Raw genomic sequence first — 23,482 nt, forward strand, 5'->3', positions numbered from 1 at the left:
ACCATTCAAATAAATTCAAAAACTCGGGATTTAATATCCCCGATTCCAAATGACAATTATAAAAGTTGCACACACGTAAAGTGTGCCACAAATTATCAGCTTTGATAAAGGAATTTAAATGAATTTGTATAAAATAAATCAAAATTCTTCAACAGTCAACAAAATATAATTTCAAATTATAGTAATTTTTTTGTAAATGAATTTTAAATTCGTCGTAACAAATAATTTGAATATATATGAATAATTATAAATTTTAAGAATTTGAAATCATTTTATTCTAATTTTGAACTCAACTTTAATGAATTCGAATGAATTTCAAAATTACTTTCGAATGGGGCATTATTAGAAGTCAATCACTAATTTTTCTTTTGAAATCTCAGTTATTAAATTACTTATTTGTTGATAATTTAAAAACCCAAAAAAAGTAGAAAGGTGCTTTTGATGCCATTTTGTTTGAACAAGAGTCGGTCAATTCCATCTTTGTAGATCAACGCTGTCGAGCAATCCCTCTCCACCGCCGGCTGGTTTTTATCGTCTGGTGCACATGAAGGCGGTGGGATTGCTGGCTGCGGAGGAGAAGAATCCGGCCGCCGCACCTGTGGTGTCTATGCAGAGGCGTCTGCCACCACGGAGGAGGAGCAACCAGGTAATCGGCGGCCATGGGAAGGGCCAAGGCCTTGACATGTTTCAGTTCCACCACCGTAGCTCGCAGAAGTTGTATCCTCTTTGCAAAATATAAATAAAAGAATGAAATGGTGCTTTTGCTGATCATCATTTTGATCAAATTTTGGGTACTTTTTTTCTTGAGTTAGAAATCAAACAAGAGCGGCTTTGTTTGGTTTCCTTTTTTGGAATGTCCGGTGCGTCAAAACTCACTCAATGTTTTCCTGTTTTTTTCTTACACTTGATCCGCATGAATTTTTTATTTTGAGCTTTCTACGTATAATATATATAACATACATACATACATAAATATAATATAAAAAAATAATTTGATTATAAACAGTAATTTTTATTTTCAAAAAACATAATATTAAACATAAACACTTATATATATACATATATGTATATAAATATATAAAATAAAATATGATTATACAACGAACATTAATTTTTGTCTGAAAAAAGTACAACATTAAACATACAATATTTTTCTATAAAAATACATGCAAAATAGATATAATTTGACGATAAATAGTTATTTTTGTCTCTTAAATCCCAACATTAAACCTACACTACTTATTTTAAAATATTTTAAGTTACCTTTAAAAATAAGTTCAAACATACAATATATTTTCAATACACACTTATTTTCTCTACTTTTCTCTTTTTATCTCCAAAATTCAAAATAAATACAAAAAACAAAACCAATCACAATGATGATATTTGATCCAATTTATTTGAATTTATAATTAAGATTTGATTGAAATAAATTATTGGAGTTCATTAAATTATATACTCAATAAATAATGAATATAATATATATATATATCTTTTTTTTGTTCCAACTAGTTATCTGATTATGTCATTTGCAATAAGAATATCCTTTTCATGAATTAAATAAAATAAGAAAAAGATAAATTATTATTTCTTAGATGTTATATTAATTACATAACTAAATATAATGTATTCGCTATATAATTAATTTAAATTTAATTGGGGTTAAATTATTTTTGGGAGGTGAAATTGAGCAATAATAAAATGAATTGGTAGAAAGCTTGGATATAAAGAATTAGTGGTTGGGTGTTTATGTGATAGAATGATGAATTAGGAAAAATGGTGGGTGGGAGTGGGATATATAGTGTGGGTATTGGGGTTGGTGGGGGAATAAATAATTACACACGCATGCACAAAATCCATCACTTACAACATTTCATCAAACTCCTCCTTTCTCCAATCATCACATTATTATCCTACCTGGACAATATTCACTTCTTATATATACATATATATGCATTTGAATTGCTGGATTGAATCTAGATAAAAAATATTTAAAATTTTTTAATTTGAAAATAATTTAAAATTCTGTAGATTTAAAATTATCCGAACAAATTAAAATAATTTATTATTAAAAATTTAAATTTTTAGTTTCATTTTTCTTTTGCGACTAGATGGTATAAACTCTTGAGAGGATAAATGGATATATATAAATATATTACAAGATGGTAAATTTATACTATTTACTAAAAATATGATCCTTAAAGTAACTCACTTGGACGATAAAATAATTTTTTGACAAAAACATCCTCGAATGTATTTATTTATTATACATAAAAAGTTCAAAAACAAAATAATACATATAAGGTATAAAAATAGAATAGGCCAACATTGAGTGTATTTTGTTTTGTGTCGATAATTGCCCAAAAATAAAATCAAACATAGTATAATGTCACATTGACTTATAAGCCTACTTGTGATTTAAATATTACTACCACTTTCATGTCATTAGCCTATCACCTATACTACCTGCATCAGTACTATTCATGACTTATAAGTTTCTTTTTAATTTCAATTTAATAATCCAAAGAACTAAATTGAGTTAGATTGTATTGTATGGTTCATGTTTTTGCTGACTTTAGGAGAGATCCACTTGAAACAATTAATTACCATATTATTGTAATTATAATAATACATAAAGGCTTCATACATTTATATAAACTTTTAGAAGTCAAATTTCAGCATCTTGGATTGGGGTTAGTGGTCTGTGAATGTGAATCTTTTTTTTTTTTATTTTTTATTTTTTGGATTTTCATACTTAATATACACCACACTAACTATTAATTGCTTTTGCACGATGAAATTCCACTCATTTACACTGAAACAGATAAATAGCACCTCCATCTTTATCAATATCAATTAAAAGTCGTAGTAAATAACTATTATTAATCATGATAAAAAAAAATTGATGTAAAAAGTTAGTTTATTCGTCGTGAAAAAAATATGCACCGCGATTATTAGTTATAAACAAAGCCATGACAAATATTTTAGTCATACTTGTAAAAATCACGAGCAGAAAATATTGCATGACTGTGGAAAATGACTGTTGAGTTCGAGTATTCATTTTTAACCATGGAATAAAAGGACTGATGATTTGGGTAAAAATAATTTATTTTAAATAAAAATTATAATAACTCATATAAAGTGAGACAAACTCTTACATAAAATAGTAAAATATCTACACATTTAATAATACTTAAATTCATAACTTCGAACTTGTTGATTGCTTTTCAACACTGGAAATATTTGACATAGTCAGGCATTTCTCTGTCATAATTTCGTTGGATTCTTTTATAACTACCCTTTTCTTGAAATTTGATTAAGCTTGATTTTTGCTTTTGCATTATTTTTTATTTATTGGTGTAGGAAAAAACATGGATGCTCCACGTACGGTATTCAGATGATTAAAGAAACAAAAGAAAAAGAATATTTATATATATAGGGAAAGAAAAGTAAGAGCAGCAGAAAGCAAGAAAAGGTTCTGTCATTGGGATTGAAAAATATTCTACAGCTCACTAAGGAATAATACTTTGAAATTCTGAAAAAGATCTGTTGATAACAAAAAAGTGGTCGTGGTGATAGTTTTTGGATGTTTTGTTTTGTTTTATTTTATGAAAATAGATTGAGAAAAATAAAAATAAATAAATATTTATTGGAAATAGTGTATATGTCTGAATTTGTTTTTAAAAATAATTTATAAATAAGTGTTATATGTTTGACGTTGTGTTTTATGAGACAAAAATTACTGTTTATTGTCAAATTATGTCTCTTATATATATATATGTTTGTGTATATAACTGTTGTATGTTTAATGTTGTATTTTTTAAAAACAAAAATCACTGTTTATTGTCAAATCATCTCTTTTATATTATATTTATATATATGAATGTGTGTGTTTATATATTATATATAAAAAGTCCAAAACCAAACATTCACCCAAATAAGGTGTAAAAAAAACAAGCAAATATCGAGTGTGTTTGGGCCTATTTCAAAGATCCCCAAATATGAAATCAACAAGTTTTAAGCTGTTTATTCTTTGTTTTTGATAGAGAGAGAGTCAGAAAGATGTGCATGTGTTGTTTTAGTATTTTTAATAGGTTGAATTTTATATTTTATATTAATATAAAATAAATTAAAACACATTGAACTCTATGTTTATAGAAATATAGACAAATATTTTTTATTATGTTTTAGTACAGTGATGAATGAACAAATAAACGCAAATAAAAAAGCAAGTTTCTAACTTACAATAGACTTTTTTAAGGTTTTTAAATACCCACGATCTGTAATAATATATTTTAATTATTTAAAAGAATTATAAATATTCTATTAAAATTATCGCCGTCTAACATATGCTTTTTTGTGACTGTCTATTATAAAAGAATATTTATTGAACGATTATTAATTTTAATGAAGTATTTATATTTTTTAAAATAATGAAAAGTATACGATAAGTTTTGAGAGAATCTTTTATGATTTTATCTGGAAAAAAAAAAGAAAAAGAAAAAGGTGGAAAGGGCTGACCCAAAAATTGTACAGAGGACCCCCACAGCAGATGACCAAATCAGAAGAAAGTAGTTTCCATTAATGCAAGAACCCTTTTTGTGTAACTTGTGGGAAAACTGATGAGAAGTTTGGAGCAAGAAAAGAAAAAAAGAAACTGAAACAGCTGTAATAATGCAATCAAACAAACAGTGCCTTGACTGGCTGGGGAACATTTTTACTTAGGACAACACACTGCAAAAAATAATAATAAATAAACAATAAAGACAACAAAGTCAATAAGGGGAGGCCAAAGCCCAGAGTCTTGGCCTTTTGGCTGCAATTCTTGCCTGCACACCACCGAATCTATGACCCTCTTCTTCTCTGTAACAAAACCATAACCCTTCTCATCATTTCTCTTTTTCTTGAAAATTTCTCTCCTTTTTTTTCTAATCTTGATATATGTTTCTTGGGGTGTATACATAGAGTGGTTTCTTTGAGGATCAAGTTAGAGCAGACGCAGAATTGATATAATTAGTCTTCTTCTACCTTTGCCCTTTTTGGTTTTCTTGATTTGGAGAGTGGTGGATCGGTAAGTTGAAAATTTTTGGGATGCCCATGTTGTGATTTTGGTTGATTTCTTGATTCTTGGTGAATAAAGCTTGAATCTTGATTGTGTTCTCTGGGTTGGATATGTGGCTGATTGTTCATGATCAAGAATTTTGTTGTTCATGTTACAGGTTGTGGGTATTTCACTTTTACTGGGATTAGAAGGTAGATGTTGATTTGCAGAGGAGGAGGTTGAGGTTTTGTGGGATAAATGGATAGTCTGTGCTGTTTCAATTACTCACAGGTGAGGTTTTTTTTATCTTGTTTAAGGTCTTTATGGTTTTTGCTTTTTGCTAGTTTTTATTTCTTGTGTTAGGTTATAGGAGGATGATGGTCTCATAAATTTTGTGTTTCTGGTGAATTTTGTAGTTGGTCATATGCAACAGCAACTTGATTTATCTTTGAAATTTCTGCTAGGGTTTTTTTGTTGGACAGTGGGGTTATGGCTGAATTATGCTTTCTGTGGCATATAGTTCGATGGAGAAAGCATCTCCGTTTGCTTTCATGTCTGACATACTTGAAAGCTTGCTGGAATGCTTTCAATTTTGAGCTTAAACATTCGTTTTTGGGTGGAAGAAGTTGTCAGTTTGATGTTTCAACTGAGGATGAAGTTCTGTCGGATGTGGTTTCAATTCTATGGCGTCTGGGGTAGCTCCGACTATGTTTGAAACTTCTTTCAGAAATCAATGTGCATCCAGATAAACTTGATTTCGGTTTCTCTTCTCACCTTAGTGCATGCTGTGTAAATTACACTGTCGTAGTTGCATCTTTTCTGCATTACGTCGGTTCTAAGAAGTCTCAGGAACTGGGTTAATGTCAAATCTGCTCGTCATCTATTACCTAAAACTCGTATTATTTCTGCTCATTTTGTAGTTAAGTTTTCTTCTTTTTCTTTAGCTTGCAGGGGGACGGTCGTCATGTGGCTCTGGCAAGGGAAGAAGCCATCAGGGGTCTGCCAAGTATGGGTACAGTTTAGTGAAAGGGAAGGCAAATCATCCAATGGAGGATTACCATGTTGCTAAATTTGTACAGGTTCACGGTCATGAGTTGGGGCTATTTGCTATATATGATGGGCATCTGGGAGATACTGTGCCGGCTTACTTACAGAAGCATTTGTTTTCTAATATCATAAAGGAGGTTAGTTGCTAAGCGACAGGATTCGTTGTGCTTTTGTCGTTTGCTATCTAGAACTTGAGAGCATGGACGTGGATATCTCATTGTTGGGAGATAACAATAGGATCAGGAGTGACGATATTGATGAATTTTGGTTTGATAAGTGCAAGAGTTAACTGAATGAAAATGGTCAAAGACGGTGCATGTTTCTTACGCGGAAAATAGTGCAAAATTGTCTTTAGCTTCATCTTGGTAAATAATAACTGCAGAAACCTCACCCTCGTTGAAGATACACTAAATGTAATGTACTATTTAGTTTGAGGACCATGTATTTATGACAATGTTATGACGTAGTCGCAGAAAGTGACTGGACTATGTATAACGTATGAATTGTCATGGATGACCTATTTAGTTGGATAGAATTTCTCTCCTTATAAATACTTAACTTCTTGTGCCCCTCACCGCAACCTGTTTTCTGCTACTCTTTTCAATTTGTTGTTGTCATAGTATGACTATGTTGAATTTTCCAGGAGGAGTTTTGGACCGACCCGGGCAGGTCTATTGCTAAAGCCTACGAGAGAACTGATCAGGCTATTCTCTCTCACAGTCCTGACCTCGGTAGAGGCGGGTCGACGGCGGTCACTGCAATTCTTATAAACAGCCGCAATCTGTGGGTGGCCAATGTTGGTGATTCACGAGGAGTGCTTTCCAGGAGGGGGCAGGCTATACAGATGACTGTTGATCATGAACCCAACACCGAGCGTGGTAGCATCGAAGACCGAGGTGGATTTGTCTCGAACATGCCTGGTAATGCTGAATAACTATTATTTATCTATGATAAGTTATTGAGACATCGTTTCAATTACGCTTATGGCTGTGTAGTAGCAAAGATGACGTAGTTAATGAAATTTTAGAATTTTTATAAAGGGAATTACAATGATTGAAATTGTCGGAGCACCACTATATGGGTCAGATTGTTGAGTAAATAAGAGTTTTACGCTTCCACATTTAAATTTCGTCCGGCAACTGTTGGGTCTGATATAGCAAGATAATCTAATTCTATATCATTCAAATTTTCTCTAAACCAAATAGTTAGAGAAGCAGGGTCTTGGCAATCAATAATTATGATTTAAGCTACTCCTACATTTGAAAATTCAAGTAGTCGTGATTTCTAAGGAGAGTACCGAGTCACTGAGTACATGTATATGATGAGATGCTGAGCTGTTAAACTGGGTGTTAATTTGAAAATCTTTAGGGAGCTAATCCGTATTCTATTGTGCGTGTGTGTGTAATTTATACGACAAACATCCATAAGAACAATATCTTGGAAAACAGTCTATCTGTACTTTTTTTCTTTCTTTGTCTAGTTCGCCAAAAGTTGACGAGCCATTTATGTTCTGAGCCATGTTCTTGAATTCTTACCTTGGGATTCATAGCAATGAAGACCTTATCTCTAGAGTACTGCTTGCTACTATGAGAACTTATCCCACTGGCCTTCTGTACCTACAATCACCCGACCACCGAAAAAGCCTAGGATATAAAATCTGCCAGAAAGAACTGGCCGATTAAGAAACTATAGGATATATTGCATGTCGATTGTTGCCAACTGATTTGGTAGATGTGTTAGAATAGCTCTTGACAATGGGAAATTTTGTATGTGTATACTTATAAGTGTAAACATACCCATTCAGTTCAGGAAAAAAGGATAAAACATGTCTATCTTCACCTAATCTGTGTTTAAATAACTTAACCTAATCTGTGCTTTCTTCACCAGGAGATGTTGCAAGGGTGAATGGCCAACTGGCCGTTTCTCGTGCTTTTGGAGACAAGAACTTGAAGACACATTTAAGGTCTGACCCGGATATCACAAATGCCAAGATTGATGCTGATACCGACCTCCTTATTCTTGCTAGCGACGGTTTATGGAAGGTCTCTTCTCTGCCCATAATTATCGTCTTTTTACCTTGTGCTTTCATTCATCATTCATAAACGCTATCTCTCTCCACTCTTCTACCCATAAAAACTCCAGGTAATGTCGAATCAAGAGGCTGTTGACATTGCAAAGAAGATCAAGGACCCCCAGAAAGCGGCCAAGCAACTGGCAACAGAAGCATTGAACAGAGAGAGCAAGGACGACATCTCATGCATCGTCGTCCGGTTCTAGCTCTTGTACATTATGCCCTCTATCTGATGCAATATGGTTCATAGAAATCCAGCTCGAGTGTCGATCTGAGAACGGCTGCTATTATCTGGCCCCGGTGTAATATTAAGTGTCAAAGCTTTTGTTATGTGGTTTACTATTGCTTGATTTCTTTTTCTTTTTCTTTTTCCTTCTTTGTTTTTTTTTTTTTGGTGGGGGGGGGGTAGATTTTCACCATTGTTTCTGTGTAATTTGCATGAAGACATCCAAGTTGGGTTGTTTTATACAGTGTTCTCTGTAATAATCCCATATAGGAAAAAGGTTCCAGTGATATATACAAGATGTAGCTATTTGCCTGTGCTTCAGTTCTACTACCCCATTTATACAATAGTATCACATCCACGCTTCTCTACGTATGCATCCCAACCTTTAAACTGCAATTTAATTCTTAATTTTGCTCCTTATCTCCTACATAATTATAAAAACTATTCGTGACAGTAGAAAAACAAAGGTAGTTTATTTAATGATGATGACTTTTTTGGGGTATATGCATAATTTTAAGGATAGTTTGTGTAATGATGATGCTGTATTTGGGGCTGTGTAATTTTTAAAAAATGTAGGTGACTTGTACGAATAATGATGTCGTTTTTTATGTGGGACAAAAGTGAAATAGAAGTTTCGTTGGTGTGGATGCCATAGAGGATATGTCGCGAAAAATTTATGGTCCACCTTCAACTTAGGGGATGATTGAATTCTCTATTTTAAATTTGTTGTGGCTTTTATTTATTTATTTTTATTGCATTTAATATATTCTTGTGTATGTTGATTGTTTTATTTGTTTCATTTAAAAAATTTATATATATGTATAGACTAAATATAATAAAATAGAAAATAGAAATTTCACTTGGAATCACAAACACGCCATAAATAGTTGAGAGCCAACAAAATCGAATAACAAAAATAAAAAGAAAGAGAATAAATTATCTTTTTCCTTTTCAACTAAGCAATGGGAATTCAGAGTTAGTTGCACTTGAACCCTACAAAAATACGAAATTATACTTCGTCCAAAACGATTTAAAAATTACATTTGTACCCTCTTTGATAATTCTCCATTTACAACTATTTATATGTCAGAAACATAATAGAGTTTCATAGGTCCCTCTGTCAGCAAATTATACACGGAAAAGCTCCCAACATGCTGTTCAATGGATTGCACATCTTGATTCGTAACACTTATTCGTATATAATGTGCCAAAGCATTTATAGCTCCAGGGCTCTTTCATGTATGATTAAACTCAAATATACGCCTCAAATATCTTACGTACCACTGAGAAGTCTCTGAAGTATTAGTAGAGCTAACAACACATCAATAGTTCGATGGACATGCACAATAACAATGTAGAGTTCCGTGTTACAATTTACAAGTATCTATTCGTGCAAATAATATGAATAATTTAATACTAATAAAATTTATAATTTTATATATTTAATATTTGCAAAAATTTAAATATAAATTATATTAATTGAAATAAATTTATTATTTTTTTAAAAAATAATTATTATTAGGTATAGTGATTAAGCAAAAATAATTTTTTTTTTCAATTAAGCTTTTCAGAAGTGTTTTTTCCTAAACGATATTAAATTTAACTTATATTTGCTTTTTACTTTTTCTTTTTATAAATACTAATCAATTTTAATTGTCCTACAACTTTTCCTAAAGAAAAAAAAAAAAAATTTGGCCGGAAGTTTCGCGCGTCACCCAACGCGCTCGGGCACGTAATCCCATATAAGAGGTGCTGGCCCGTATACAGCAAACTCAAGCCCGGTTCTCTCTCCTTAAACCCTCTCTCTCTCTAAAACCCTGTCTCTCTCCCTCTTCACAAGAATCTAAAGCCCACCCCGTAAATTCGCCGACTAATCAATTTCAACGCAATCGTCATTCAGGTTTCATCATTTCTGATCGTCAAATGTCTAGATTATCGAAGCTAAATGCGTCGAACCCGAAAGTTTGGTTGGTGATCGGTGTGGGCCTTGCCGGAGTTTTAATCCTCGCTGAGGTCCAACGCCGTCGGATCACAGCCAAGAACAACTTGAAAGAAGATTTTGGTGCTTTTATCGAACGTTTTGAACTTCTTCCATCTCCTCAGCCTCCTCCGCCCGCCGCTCGCCTGCCGCTCTCCGGCCTCAACTTTGCCGTTAATGACAAGTATGTGATCATTGTTTTCTTTTGTTATTCACTTTTGTCGCATTGTTTTTTGGTGTGGGCCGTCTATCTCAAATTTAATTGCATGGTTGACTTAGTTTTCTTGGTTCAGTGGGGTTATTTTCAACTGAAGATTTGATGGGTACTAATAATTTGCCTGGTCTCTCTTGAAAAGGCGGGTGTTGTGAAAGGACTGTCTCTTGGAAAAGTTTACCGTTGAAAGTCCCATATCGGTTCGAATGCAACTCCTGGAAGTTAATAGACGTATTACATTAGCTTTTTGGTGAAGTGATACTGTCTTTTCAAATAAAATGTTGGGCTGCATGATTAGCTGAAAATGATTACTTAAATTCTTAGACGATGGAGTAAACCAGATTGGCATAAAATGTCGTTCCAGGAAAATTGAATCTATGGTTTTGCGGCTTATATTCTTGCCTTTAAACTTATACCTATTTGTGACTATTCTGTAGCTTTGATATAAAGGGCTACATAACGGGATATGGAAGTGCAGATTGGAAGAGGACACATGTGGCAGCAGGGAAAACTGCTGTAGTGGTGACAACATTGCTAAGGAGTGGAGCTGCTTGCTTGGGCAAGACAGTCATGGATGAGCTTGGTTTTGGGTATATTCCTTTTTTCCTTGAATTTAGCTCTTCTTTTACACGGCATTTGCTGACTCAATGTTACAAAGGTACGTTGAGAATTTGAAATGTCAATGTCTGTGCAAACTTGATTCTGTAAGGATGATAAAAGTGTATCCTGCCAAGATGAGGTAGAAGTATTTTACTGTCTGGTACAAACTCACTACATATGCTTGGCCTTCGAGGTTACGTTTATGGGGGAACTTGCCATACCCTTCAATCTTTCTTTACTCTTCTTGTTTCTTTGGGGGAATGGGGGGATGGGGAGCAGAAGGTTTGTGGGTGGGTGGCCTGATGTGGAGTCTCAAGGAAGCGACTGATTATTGTTCTTGGCCTATGTTGCAGGATATTAGGTGAAAATAAAAACTATGGAACTCCAATTAATCCAGCAAAGCCATCTCATGTTCCTGGAGGCTCATCTAGTGGATCAGCAGTTGCTGTTGCTGCCCAGATTGTAGATTTTGCTCTTGGTATGGTATTTTCTTCCAGATAAATTAAATTCCAGTGTTTTTTATTGTTTTAAATGTCTGCTAATGTTATTTTTCTAATCAAGGTTTTATGCATTTTTTTATTTTTTCTTATGCGATTGGGGGGCATGAAGAGGTCCAAGTTAAAAAAGAAAAGAAAATGAAGTTGATGGAAGAAATAAATATGGAACTAACTCGATATGGTTTACAGGTCAATATAACTATTCTATCTGCAACAAATAATTCATTTCTAAAAAATGATTGAATGACAACAAATGTTAAGAATCGAAAGTTTGATAGTATCAAGATTCTCAAAGTATCAATTCATGAGTTTGTAAAAATTTTAACAGTTTCATTTCATAATGAAGCTATTATTTCGATATACAAAGAGTGCTATAGATATTTGTATACATGCATACGTATAAGAAAGGAGGGGTGGGGGCATCCAAGTTATCGAGAGATAAACTAATTCAATACTTTTGAACAAGCATGGCCTATCAGCCTAATTTTAAAGCATCAATAACCACATTTCTTAGGTTGAGTTTGAATTATTTTTTTGGGTAAGTGGCATGTCTTCTACCATGAAGGTTTTGTTTGCATTTAAATACATTTTTCAGGCGAATAGACACCTCTGGCAGGGATATATTTGAAGTCTATGAATAGTTTTAAACTATATCACCTGTACACAGATTTTAATAATCAAGCTCTTGTTTCAAACAGGGGTCCAACTTCTTTTCTTTTCTCATACTTTTTTGTAGTTCTCTTTGACATTTGTTTCGGTTCTTGCTCCAGCCTATCTAATGAGTGTAGCTTGAGGATTAATGTATTTGTAGGCTTTGTATGAAGGGTATGGATTTTTTTAGAACCATCTACAATATATTCGAAGATAGTTGTACGACAAAACTGCATTTTTCTTTTATACCTAATCTACCTTATGTTATATTCATAATTCATCTATTACTCCTTCACCCCAGTTTTCTTTTCTGGAGACTCTTCACACTCACTCATTTATACAGCTGACGCGTGAACTGAGTTCCTTACAAAACAAAAACATACAATCTTAAGTTCTTTAGAATGACCACGTTATTATTTCAGACAGTTGTTTGATGCTATTATGTTTATCTTACAATTATGGTTCCATATTGTTAGGTTTATTCTATAACCATCTGGCGTTTATCATGCTTGCTTCTTTTGCCATCTACTTGTGCAGGTTTCATTAGATATGATCTCCTCAAAGATGTCTCTTGTGTTTATGAATTGCTTTAGCTTTTCAAATTTTTGCATTCTTATAATGTAAACTGATATTGTAGGTACTGATACAATTGGTTGTATAAGAGTACCAGCATCATTTTGTGGCATCCTTGGATTCAGACCGTCTCATGGAATTGTGTCTACAGTTGGTGTGCTGCCAAACTCCCAAAGTTTGGATACTGTTGGTATGCAATCATCGTTAGACTGCAATTTTGGAAGTTTCAGATTCTCATATAGCTTGCTGCTTCTTTGAACGGCCAAAACTAGTGCATAAAAGTGAATTAAGATTGGCATAGTAGACTCAAGTTAAGTAGATATGGTTTCTGAGCTGGTTTTCAAGGGCTTAAAGAGATATAACAGTTGGAAGCTACATTTCATGGTTAAGATCGTTTTATTGTCTTGGATACTTGACAGCAACACCCGTATTTAATATGCTTGTCTTTCTAGATGCAAGTTTTTACTTAGGCAGGCCATTATTGCATGTGATGGCTGTAGAAATTTCTTTTATTTTCAGTAATTAATATGGACACTATAACAACACTGCTTTAGGATGGTTGGCTTCTGATCCATCTGTTTTGCATCGCGTCGGACATGCTATACTGAAGTTAAATCTGTTGGAACCTAAAAGGACGCGACGCATAATTATAGCTGATGATCTGTTCCAGCTTTCCAAGGTTCCCTTGCAGAAGACTGTGTATGTTGTAAGCAAAGCAACAGAGAGGCTATCTGGCTGTAAGTGGTTTTGTTGGTGTGATATGAAATACTTTTCTGCTTGTAATGATTTGATTAATAAAATTTCAAACTACTATTTACAATATTGTCCTGATTAATTCTAAAATTTGTGGCCCAAAATAACAATTGAAAATTTATGGATTTCCTTCCATTGTTTTTATTTGCAGACCAGACGCCTAAGCATATGAATTTTGGGCAGTACATTGCTTCAAATGTTCCCAGCCTAAAAAGTTTCCATGAAGAATCGGAGAAACTGCAAATTGGAACATCTACTTTGAGAGCACTATCTTCTGCGATGCTTTCTCTTCAGAGGTATCGCCCAAATAGTTGAATATTTTTGCAACATGTATCTGGTCATTCAGCATAAAAAATTATGTTATCTTATACCTTGATGCATATGTGCTTATATTTTGAGCTTTTGGAAGTAAATTTATTCCCCCCTGTTGTGGAGGGAGGAAAGGGGAAAAATTCAGTTTGTCGCACAAGTATCAAGTTTTGGCCTCCCTTTTCCAATCCAAGCATGGGTTTTCTCTGACTAGCCTATTTTGCGTTTCAGATATGAGTTCAGGACAAATAATGAGGAGTGGATTAAATCAGCCAAACCCAAATTAGGTCCTGATGTCTCCAATTGTGTGCGGGCAGCAATAAACGCCACACAAGAGGATGTCAAAAGCCTATATAAAGTTAGAATGGAAATGCGGGCTACTGTACAAAGTCTGTTGAAGGTATATTAGCTATTTCATTAGAATGGATCCTTTCTCCATGTTGCATGGTGGAGTTGTGGTTATCCTTCGAAGTTCTTAGGGATACTGAAGAATCTGCTCTTTGTTTTTCCGGAGGTATGGGTTCCGGTAAAACCATGATTTGGTTGCAACATGGATCCATGCCAAATATTTTAGCACATTCATCTTTCACCTAATCTTGGAGTGTGTGCAGCACGGTAGAACAGGTCTAATTGTCTGGAAAATCTAAGTGTAGATATGTTTCCTGTTTTGCAGTATGAACTTATAAGTATGGTGATTGTGGTCATGCTTGCCATCATAAGCTCGAATCCCACTGAAATTTTGACCACCATCAAAGTGATAGTGTAAAACTGGAATGAAGCAGGGCAGTTATGATCCTTACCTCAAGTTGATCAGTAGGACTCCTTGAAGTAATACAGAATCTTTAGTATCCAAGCACTGCTCATTTTTAATGCAAACTTTATCTGCTATAGCATTAGGTGTCTGTTGGATAATAGCTGTATTTATGACTGTTTAGGAGCTATGCGACACATTGTACTGTTTATCTACAGTATAGTGGCTAAAGTAAAAGAATCAGATCTCATGAGAAACAGCTGTATTTTTCAATTGTCCTGGTTACCATCGAGATGGATCGGTATCTAAATGATGAAATTGTGCAGAGGTCTGATTAGTGTCTGCTTAGAAGAAGGTTTTGAAGGCCTCTGTAAAGATGAGCTTGATGATTCTGAATTTTATTTTGCATTCAAGTTGATCTTACACTCTTTATTTATTGGACCTTTGCTTATGTTGAATAAACTTTTCAATCACTTTTCGCTCTTGGTTACTGTTTTCTGTCTAATTGGTTTTATTCTCTTCTTGATTTTTGAAGGATGATGGGATATTAGTTATTCCCACAGTGGCTGATCCTCCACCCAAGCGGAATTCCAAGAAAGGTCTCCCTGCTGAGTACCTCGACCGAATGAGTGCTTTGTTGAGCGTTGCAACTATGTCTGGAGGATGCCAGGTAATCTATATAGCAAGGTTTAAGTTGATTGTCAGAATTCTTGCCCCTTGTACTCAAACTTCACTAAAGAACTTTAAACATTATGATGCCTCACCCACACTCTCTCACAGTCATGGAATTGTCTTTTTCCTCCATAATGTTCAGGTTGCCATTCCATTTGGGAAACATGACGAGTCTCCAATTTCTGTCTCATTTATTGCATCACATGGGATGGATAAATTCCTACTTGATACTGTCTTGGATATGCATTCTTCTCTCCAAGAAGAAGTCAGCGTTGTTTCCAGTTTCTCTCCATTGCCATATACCAACGGTAACATGGATGCTGCTGAACTTCTTAAGGAAAAGGTCTAGTTCTCTTCTCATCAACTAAAATTTTCCTATACTTTTTACCTTTGAAACTTGTTCAGTTGTTCCTAATTATTCTTGCGATCTTATCAAAATTTGATCAAATGGTGAAGTGTCATTCTTTTGTGATGTTAAATTTTCATCATTGTATCTGCTTTCGTGAGTTATTTTTCGTCTTCTTTTCTTAAAACTGGAGTTTGCAGTTAATTGTACTTATGAGGGCTCATTGAAGACTTGGTTTCTTGTTTGGCTTGCATCGTGGATCAACTGTCGTCCCTTTCCAACAACTGTGCCCCTTTGTCTGAATAGGGTATCAACATAATGTTAACCTCTTTACTCTTTTTCCAGATAACATACTGAATCTCTGAAACTGGGGCCCATGCTAGATCCTACTCAGAAGAGGAAAAGAAGAAACAAAACAAAAGGACTGGACATAAAAAAAACTCATGACTAACAATAAATATGTATCAATTATCACACTTACTGAGATGATCAAGCTTCGAGGAGTGATAAATGGCAATGACTATACCTTAGGTTTGAGGCCCTAGCAACAAAATCCACTGCATAATTGGTGACATAGGTATTTGGAGCTAAGTTCACCAGATTGCTTTCCCGGAACCATTCTTTTCAGGTTTTAAGTAATGGAGAGTGTCTATATTGGGATTTAAATCAGATATAAAACCTTTATCCTGTAACCTCTAAGTAACACTCAATTTTTCTCCTTTGTCACACTAATATTACACATGTTGGAGGTGGGATGTATGCGTGAATGGTTTTTCTTTTGATAAAAAAATGTATTGTTCAGAAGTTCTTGTTTCATTTGTTAAAGATAAAATCTTGTGTAACATTCATGGAGTTGTTGAATTTTTGTAAGTGCTAGCTTGCTAATTTACCCACAAATAAATAAATAAAGCAAGCCAGAAATGCTTCCACTACCTGTATGTGTTTGCAGCTAGTAAGCTTGATCATCCAGGGAGTGCAGTATCTCTAGATTGGAACTGCTTTATAGTTATTTTTTCTCTGTTCCATGTGGTTCATGATTGATATCTTTTGTACATATTAGTATTTACCATATTTTGTTACACTGTTTTGTCCGTGGTGTTGTATGACTGATAATCTCTTCCATGGTTATATTTTCTGTATTAGGTGATGCATGCCTTCTGTTTATATGGTGTTTGCCTAACTCTTGTTTCTTTTTCCATTTTTTCAATTTGCAATGCAGGGCAATGCTGCATATAAGGGAAAACAGTGGAATAAGGCTGTAAGTTATTATTCAGAGGCGATAAAGTTGAATGATGCAAATGCAACTTACTATTCCAATCGGGCAGCTGCTTATTTGGAGTTGGGATGGTTGGTGACATCTTATACTTTGTACAGCAGTCTTTTCTTTGTGAAATCACTTTTGGAGACATTTTTTGCTTACGAGTAGCTTTTTGCAGCTTTCAACAAGCTGAAGAGGATTGCAGTAGGGCGATATCTCTGGATAAGAAGGTGAGAGAAGCATGCCATCCTTTTCCCCCTGTACACTAATCGTTTGTCATTGTTCCATGTCTTCTTATTTTCTCACTTCCAAAATACAAGAGTATGGTATCATTTGCCTATCTCCTCTCACGTTGCGTTTTTAGCTTTTAAGTGGATGGGGTACAAGCTCCTTCTGCCAGAATTAGGTGATTGCTAACCGCTTGTTGCATCTCTTTTGCTTATTTAATAGATGTTAACAGGCTCATTTATGGAATTATGATGAAAGTTCCATGTTTGATCACTATTATAAAATGCTCTTTGAAGTATATGTTGCATGATTCTGGCACTTAATTATTGAGTCTTTTAATTGTTTTGGATGGATGTCTGCTAGTAGCATATTGACCGAGGGACTATTTTCACCCATTTTGTGCTGTCAACCACGTAAAGGCAACCCAATCTGTCATAGTTAGCTGCATTTTTATTATCTATATGTTGCTATTTTCTTTCTGAATCACCAATAAGGAACTTATTGGTTCATCTTTTGCATGAAAGCCTGATGGGTGGTTTCATTGGCATTTAAGTGTAGCGTAGCTGACATAGTTTTGTTCTTTTGCTTTATTAGTTGTTTATATTGAGGTACAAGAGAAAGAAATTAAAGGTTTTGATTGCAAAAGCACCCTAAAGAACCCTCTGGACTGGAATGATCTAACGATCACTTTGCTTCCCCTATCTGCAGTATGTGAAGGCCTACTTAAGACGAGGTACAGCTAGAGAATCATTACTTCTCTACAGAGAGGCTCTTCAAGGTCAGCAAACACTTGCAAATCTGATTTATTATATGATAATACCATACATGCTAATGAATTCAGCTCTAACCATGTTGCTGCTATTCTTTCGGAAATCTGCCTGCCTTCTAGTGGATCTAAGTTTTGAGTATCATTGCCTTACTAAGTCTTTACTCAATAGATCTGCTCTTGTGAACATAATCTGGAACTCTGAATTATTTGTTGCCGACTGCTGAGCCTCTAGTCAAATATGAAGTGGACTAATAAGTTCTATGGATGATTTTGAAGTTGTACATTTGAAAAATTCTTGTTTTTACCAGCTTTATATTGTTACATACAAACTTGAGTTGGGAGTTAGCATAGAATTTAGTCTGCTGCACAATATCATCTGTCTGTCGTATCATTGTGAACTGCTGGAAAGCTGTTTATGCCAGAACATGTATCAGATCTGTTGGCTTGTGGTTGTTTGTCTGACTTGGTATGTTTTTAGATGAGAGGTACGCCCCGAATTTTCCAGTCGTCACTAGATACAATCACTAAATCTTATTTCACTTTTGGAGAATGACTACTTAATTTCACTCCATCTCTTGTCTGTATTTTTGTAGCATCTTCTCTTGGTTTTCTCATGCATGTATGTGCACCTTGCAGATTTCAAGCATGCACTTGTTCTTGAACCGCAGAACAAGGTTGCCAGTCTAGCTGAAAAGAGACTAAGAAAATTGATCAGTTGAGTTTTCTGCCCTTATCTGATACTTGTTGGTGAAATAGAACGGAGATGTGACATGGAATACAGAAGAGCTGTTGTCTTATACACCGATTCTTTGGGGAAACGTCTGAGAATTGGATTAAATCAATTCAGCCATTTGATTGTAAGATGTGTATATCTAACGGATTTCAAGAGAAAATAAGTTTGGAGCTCTGCTTAGTTGTGAGAGGTCAGTCCCAAGTTTTCCTTACGCTAACAGATGTACGACATCTGCAAATATTTCCTCGGGTTTTAGTCATGTAGAACACGTTCACTTTCCGGAATTCTATCAAGCATATCCTCTAGTCCTCATGTTCTTTTCTATTGACTTGGGGCTTCATGAATTCCCAGCTTGTACAGACGTTTTTAGCCGTTGCTTACACTTGCGCTGTTGCTTTATCCCTGCTGCTTCAGTGTTTGGAATAAGTGGCCGAACTTTTAAGGATTGGACTCTATTATCTGATTTTGTGTTGTAAAGATCTTATATTATATTTTTTGTCATATTGATATGCCATGTGTTATTTTTTTAGAATTAACAAATATTATTAAATTAAAACTGTAACATACAATTGCGATGCAAGCTAATTGTGTTGGTGTTTTGTGATACAAGAATTTTCAGCAATTCAAAGGGGTGTATTAAAAAATGATGATTTTGTAATTACTGATACTGCCTCCTATTGAAGAAGAAAACAAAAACTAAAAACCTTGAGAATTTGAACAAAATGACTTTATATAAGAAAATAATATTTTCAGGAACTAAAGAGTCGGGTTCTGACATGAATGAAAAAACTGTAAAAGACAAGTAATACTGAAAACTTACAAAGGCTATTTTGAACTATCTTGAGAAATAATACAGTTCCAAACTATTAAGAGCTAAGATATTATGCCTGAATCTAAGAACTTTTTATTGGTACTACTATGTCAGGGAAGAACTATATAATTTCCTGATTGATACATTCCGTGTATATGTATATAATTTCTATTTTTGGCGAACTATATATTCATTTGTATTGGTATAATAATAATATAGTATATAGAAGAGAGAATGAAAATAGATAGGCGATCTTGAACTAGAAATAGAGCGAAAGAGACGGCGACATGCACAAACATGTTCCATTCCCCCCCTCCATAAATCATGTTGGCAGCCCATCAATCCTCTTGAGCGTAAAGAAGACATCCATGCGCACGAGCATCTCCAATATTCCCCTTCGAGGTAATTCTACTTTCATTTCATACCCCCATTTTCTTGATTCAAAATGATCCCATCTCTGTTTGTCGGAATTGCAATTGCAGCGGTGCAGGGGCCTTGGGCGGTTCAATAATACACATTTCTGAAAATGGCCAAATGTCTGAGCTTCACGGGATCTGCCGACTTTCTCTACCGGAGCTTCTTCTCCTATTCCGGCCTCCGTTCCGTCAAAACTGACTTCCCTGATGGCACCACCATGCACTGTTGGGTACCCAAGTCCCAAAAACTCTCCAAACCCAACCTCCTTTTGGTTCATGGATTCGGCGCCAACGCTATGTGGCAGTACGGCGACCTGCTCCACCACCTCATGCCCCGCTTCAACATTTACGTCCCGGATCTGCTCTTCTTCGGCGACTCCAAGACGGAGCGCCCCGAGCGGACCGAGGCCTTCCAGGCGCAGTGCGTGATGCGCCTCATGGAGGCCCACGGCGTCCACAAGATGAGCTTGGTGGGAATCAGCTACGGCGGGTTCGTGGGCTACAGCATGGCGGCGCAGTTTCCGGAGGCGGTGGAGAAGGTGGTGCTCTGCTGCACTGGGGTGGTGTTGGAGGAGAAGGATTTGAGGGAAGGGTTGTTTGAGGTGGCGGACTTGGACGAGGCAGCCAGCATTCTGATGCCGCAGACGCCCGAGAAATTGAGGGAGTTGATAAGGTTCGCCTTTGCTCGGCCCCTCATTAAGGGCGTTCCTTCCTATTTCCTGTCTGATTACATTGACGTAAGTTTTCTTCCTTTCTTGTGCCAACGCATGTTTACTACATTACGACTTGAATTGAAATTTTGGAGCGCTGCATTGATGGTTAGCCTGTAAATTGCTTCTAAAAAAATGAATATTCGTTTTCAGACAACGAGGTCTACATATGTTCTTGTAATGAGTAATGATGTTTCGTTTCATTACCAGGTTTTCTGTACAGATCATGTGGAGCAAAAGAAGGAACTGATTCAAGCTCTAATCAAAGACAGACAGCTCTCCAAAGTTCCTCGGATAGAACAGGTCTCAACGTCGTACCTTCTCTAATTCTTTTGTTTACCTTTGACCTAATGTTTATTCCTTCAAACATTCATTTGACGAATGCCCATAAATTTTGTTCTCTAACAGCCCACATTGATAATATGGGGAGAGCAGGACAGAATATTTCCAAAGGAGTTGGGCCACAGGCTCGAAAAGTAAGGACAAACCTCAGTACATATTTTGAACATTTCTTGAAAAAGTAAACGAACATGTGAGAACTGACTGAATGGGTCCCTCCTTCTGAACTGTGTCTGAACCAGAATAGTCGACATGAAACCTTATTTCGCGTGAATATATATTATTTTAGTTTCTTGATTTTTGAACGTAATATCTACAGGCACATAGGAGACAATGCGAAATTGGTGATGATCAAGAATGCAGGACATGCAGTGAACATTGAGAAGCCAAAGGAGTTTGCCAAGAATTTGAAATCGTTTCTGATTGATTCGCGGTTGTCTCCACGATCCAAGAACCCGTCTCATCGGCACAGACACTTCCTCAGCTGGCCTAGCCAATGACACCTTCCTCCCCAGATTCATCCAACAAAATAAAAAATAAATTGTTTATAAACATTAATGTTGTATTTCCATTCCATTTTTCTTTCCTTATTTTCCCATTATATTTATTTTATTCGTACAAGTTTTTACTGCGTTTGATTGCTTAGGTGTAGAGGACCTTGAATTGCTGCTAGTTTCAAGTTGTATTCTTTTTTCTTTTATTCAACACTTTGTATGCAAATTTTTCTTTGTTTTTTCTTTTCCAAGTTGTTCTCATTAACGAATATTTGAGTTTACAAATAGTCAAAATTATAACGAGCTCTCTTAAGATTGACATAATTACGAATACTACATGTTTGAAAGATTATCAATACCCTCCGTGAATAGAATATCTATTTGATTTTTGTAAATATTTTAAATTTTTGTTATATTTATTTATTACATGGAAAAAAGAAAAACCACTAACTTGTCAAAATTGTAACCATTGAATATGCAGAAATACAAATTTACTGAAGAGGATGGTTATTTTTATGAACAATACAAAATATATTTGACAACATTTTACTTTACATATAATTTGTCAATTAACCTACAAAAATATTCTCCTTAATAAATAGAATAAATAAATCTTATATAATTAAGACACCTTTCTGGCAGTGGTTGTATGATTCCCTTGTCCTCATACGGACCTAAATTGCTTGCAAACGTTGTCTGAAAGGGTTGAAATTAAATTATTATTAAAAATAAAGGACCAAACATACAATTAACTTTTCTTTTTTTTAAGAAAAAATTATACAGTCCACTGAAAGAGCATTGCATTGCATGGTGACTAAACCCATAACTAGTTTTCTAAGGTACACTGAAACCATGCATGCTGCCTCTATTTTATTTAATATTTCTCATCTCCTCTAATTGTCACATCAATAATAATTTCTTCATTCTCATTAAAAATTATTTTACAAGTCAATATTGGCTGATTGATGAACGTTGTGAATTATATATATACATATATATATATATATATATATCCACCCCACAAATCCACCAAAAATATACTATTATTTCCCCCACTTTGTGCAAAAATATTATTTATATGAGTTTAATGTAATTTGTTTCTTTGTTCTTATTGATTGAATCGATGTATTATTTAGTTTATTGAAATATTAGTATAATAGTATAACTATCGCTTAAAAAAAAATAATTGCATATTCCAAAAACGATTATAAGTTAAACTTTAATTTGTCTCTTCTAACATTAATTGATTGGTTGTTTTAAATTATAAGTAGTTGTTTAATGTTGATTGCCATTAAATCTTGTAGATAAATGTTTTTGGTGTAAATTTGTACTATAATTGATTCAATAAAAAGAAATTTACAAGAAAAGTATATGTATGATTACAAGTTTCATGAAGATTAATTAATATTATAGTGCTTACACAAATCTGACTGAACCTAATCAATCACACAACAAGTGTGTGATTTGCCTCTTTTTTTTTTATGTATATATTAATTACATGACAAATATATTACACTTATTAGTTCAAATTTGATTAAATTTGATTTTGGGCCCGAATTTCCCATATTATTAAGATTGAAAGAGGTTGCCTATTGCTTAAAATCATGAAATTATGAATTTAAACCCCACCTTATAAATAAGCAAGTTTGTCGTATTTTTTATTATTATTTATTAGCTTATAATTATGAATTAAATAATTATATAGTAAGTTGCGGTACATACTATGTATGTGTATAACTTTTAAAATAAAGTATTTATCTAAATTATATTAATAAGTTTTTGGTAATTAAAGAACCTACAAATATACATAAAATAATAAAATTAACATGAATATTTGATTTATGAAAAGTAGAGAATATAGATAATAACGAACACACAAAAGGGCATTTTGTTGGGGTAACCCTGGACAACCTACGGCACAAACATAATGTTTGAATTTATTTTTTAAGTATTTTATTTTGTATTTTGAAAATAGAGACAGAAAAATAGAGATAA

General features: G+C 34.4%; 3 protein-coding genes across 6 annotated transcripts; all 3 read left to right on the forward strand.

Moving 5' to 3' along the window:
* The first annotated feature begins 4,727 nt into the window (after positions 1 to 4,727).
* Positions 4,728 to 8,706, forward strand: LOC105169228 (putative protein phosphatase 2C 10). 3 transcript variants are annotated; one of them, XM_011089585.3, is made up of 7 exons: positions 4,728 to 4,865; positions 4,966 to 5,071; positions 5,220 to 5,332; positions 5,986 to 6,225; positions 6,732 to 7,008; positions 7,976 to 8,130; positions 8,231 to 8,706. In XM_011089585.3, the coding sequence occupies exons 3-7, from the start codon at positions 5,300 to 5,302 to the stop codon at positions 8,363 to 8,365; spliced, it is 840 nt and encodes a 279-aa protein (XP_011087887.1). In that variant the 5' UTR covers positions 4,728 to 4,865; positions 4,966 to 5,071; positions 5,220 to 5,299; the 3' UTR covers positions 8,366 to 8,706. The 3 variants fall into 3 exon arrangements, with proteins under 3 accessions (XP_011087887.1, XP_011087886.1, XP_020551929.1); XM_011089584.3 differs by having other exon boundaries at positions 4,788 to 5,071; XM_020696270.2 differs by having other exon boundaries at positions 4,788 to 5,071; positions 5,993 to 6,225.
* A 1,459-nt stretch (positions 8,707 to 10,165) lies between these two features.
* TOC64-V (translocon at the outer membrane of chloroplasts 64-V) lies at positions 10,166 to 19,249 on the forward strand. 2 transcript variants are annotated; one of them, XM_011089587.3, is made up of 13 exons: positions 10,166 to 10,547; positions 11,015 to 11,167; positions 11,531 to 11,655; positions 12,963 to 13,088; positions 13,453 to 13,635; positions 13,803 to 13,947; positions 14,192 to 14,360; positions 15,247 to 15,381; positions 15,526 to 15,726; positions 16,949 to 17,076; positions 17,166 to 17,217; positions 17,924 to 17,993; positions 18,621 to 19,249. In XM_011089587.3, the coding sequence occupies exons 1-13, from the start codon at positions 10,309 to 10,311 to the stop codon at positions 18,701 to 18,703; spliced, it is 1,809 nt and encodes a 602-aa protein (XP_011087889.1). In that variant the 5' UTR covers positions 10,166 to 10,308; the 3' UTR covers positions 18,704 to 19,249. The 2 variants fall into 2 exon arrangements, with proteins under 2 accessions (XP_011087889.1, XP_088740151.1); XM_088884025.1 differs by having other exon boundaries at positions 10,405 to 10,547; positions 11,056 to 11,167.
* Positions 19,250 to 19,496: 247 nt separating this feature from the next.
* Positions 19,497 to 21,724, forward strand: LOC105169230 (alpha/beta-Hydrolases superfamily protein). The gene is made up of 5 exons (XM_011089588.3): positions 19,497 to 19,930; positions 20,011 to 20,681; positions 20,865 to 20,957; positions 21,063 to 21,130; positions 21,313 to 21,724. The coding sequence occupies exons 2-5, from the start codon at positions 20,055 to 20,057 to the stop codon at positions 21,491 to 21,493; spliced, it is 969 nt and encodes a 322-aa protein (XP_011087890.1). The 5' UTR covers positions 19,497 to 19,930; positions 20,011 to 20,054; the 3' UTR covers positions 21,494 to 21,724.
* The last annotated feature ends 1,758 nt before the right edge of the window (positions 21,725 to 23,482 follow it).

This window comes from Sesamum indicum, linkage group LG8 (genome assembly GCF_026168435.1).
Source record: "Sesamum indicum cultivar Baizhima isolate 11 linkage group LG8, ASM2616843v1, whole genome shotgun sequence".
Lineage (NCBI taxonomy): Eukaryota > Viridiplantae > Streptophyta > Magnoliopsida > Lamiales > Pedaliaceae > Sesamum > Sesamum indicum.

Bases quoted from the DNA above. Each gene is read 5' to 3' on its own strand.
- LOC105169230 (XM_011089588.3), top strand. From the start codon at position 20,055: ATGGCCAAATGTCTGAGCTTCACGGGATCTGCCGACTTTCTCTACCGG. The intron at 20,682-20,864 runs GTAAGTTTTCTT...TTTCATTACCAG, and splicing joins TCCTGTCTGATTACATTGAC to GTTTTCTGTACAGATCATGT. The intron at 20,958-21,062 runs GTCTCAACGTCG...GTTCTCTAACAG, and splicing joins AAGTTCCTCGGATAGAACAG to CCCACATTGATAATATGGGG.
- TOC64-V (XM_011089587.3), top strand. From the start codon at position 10,309: ATGTCTAGATTATCGAAGCTAAATGCGTCGAACCCGAAAGTTTGGTTG. The intron at 11,656-12,962 runs GTATGGTATTTT...CTGATATTGTAG, and splicing joins GATTGTAGATTTTGCTCTTG to GTACTGATACAATTGGTTGT. The intron at 14,361-15,246 runs GTATATTAGCTA...TGATTTTTGAAG, and splicing joins CTGTACAAAGTCTGTTGAAG to GATGATGGGATATTAGTTAT.
- LOC105169228 (XM_011089585.3), top strand. From the start codon at position 5,300: ATGGATAGTCTGTGCTGTTTCAATTACTCACAG. The intron at 6,226-6,731 runs GTTAGTTGCTAA...TGAATTTTCCAG, and splicing joins TTTCTAATATCATAAAGGAG to GAGGAGTTTTGGACCGACCC. The intron at 7,009-7,975 runs GTAATGCTGAAT...TTTCTTCACCAG, and splicing joins ATTTGTCTCGAACATGCCTG to GAGATGTTGCAAGGGTGAAT.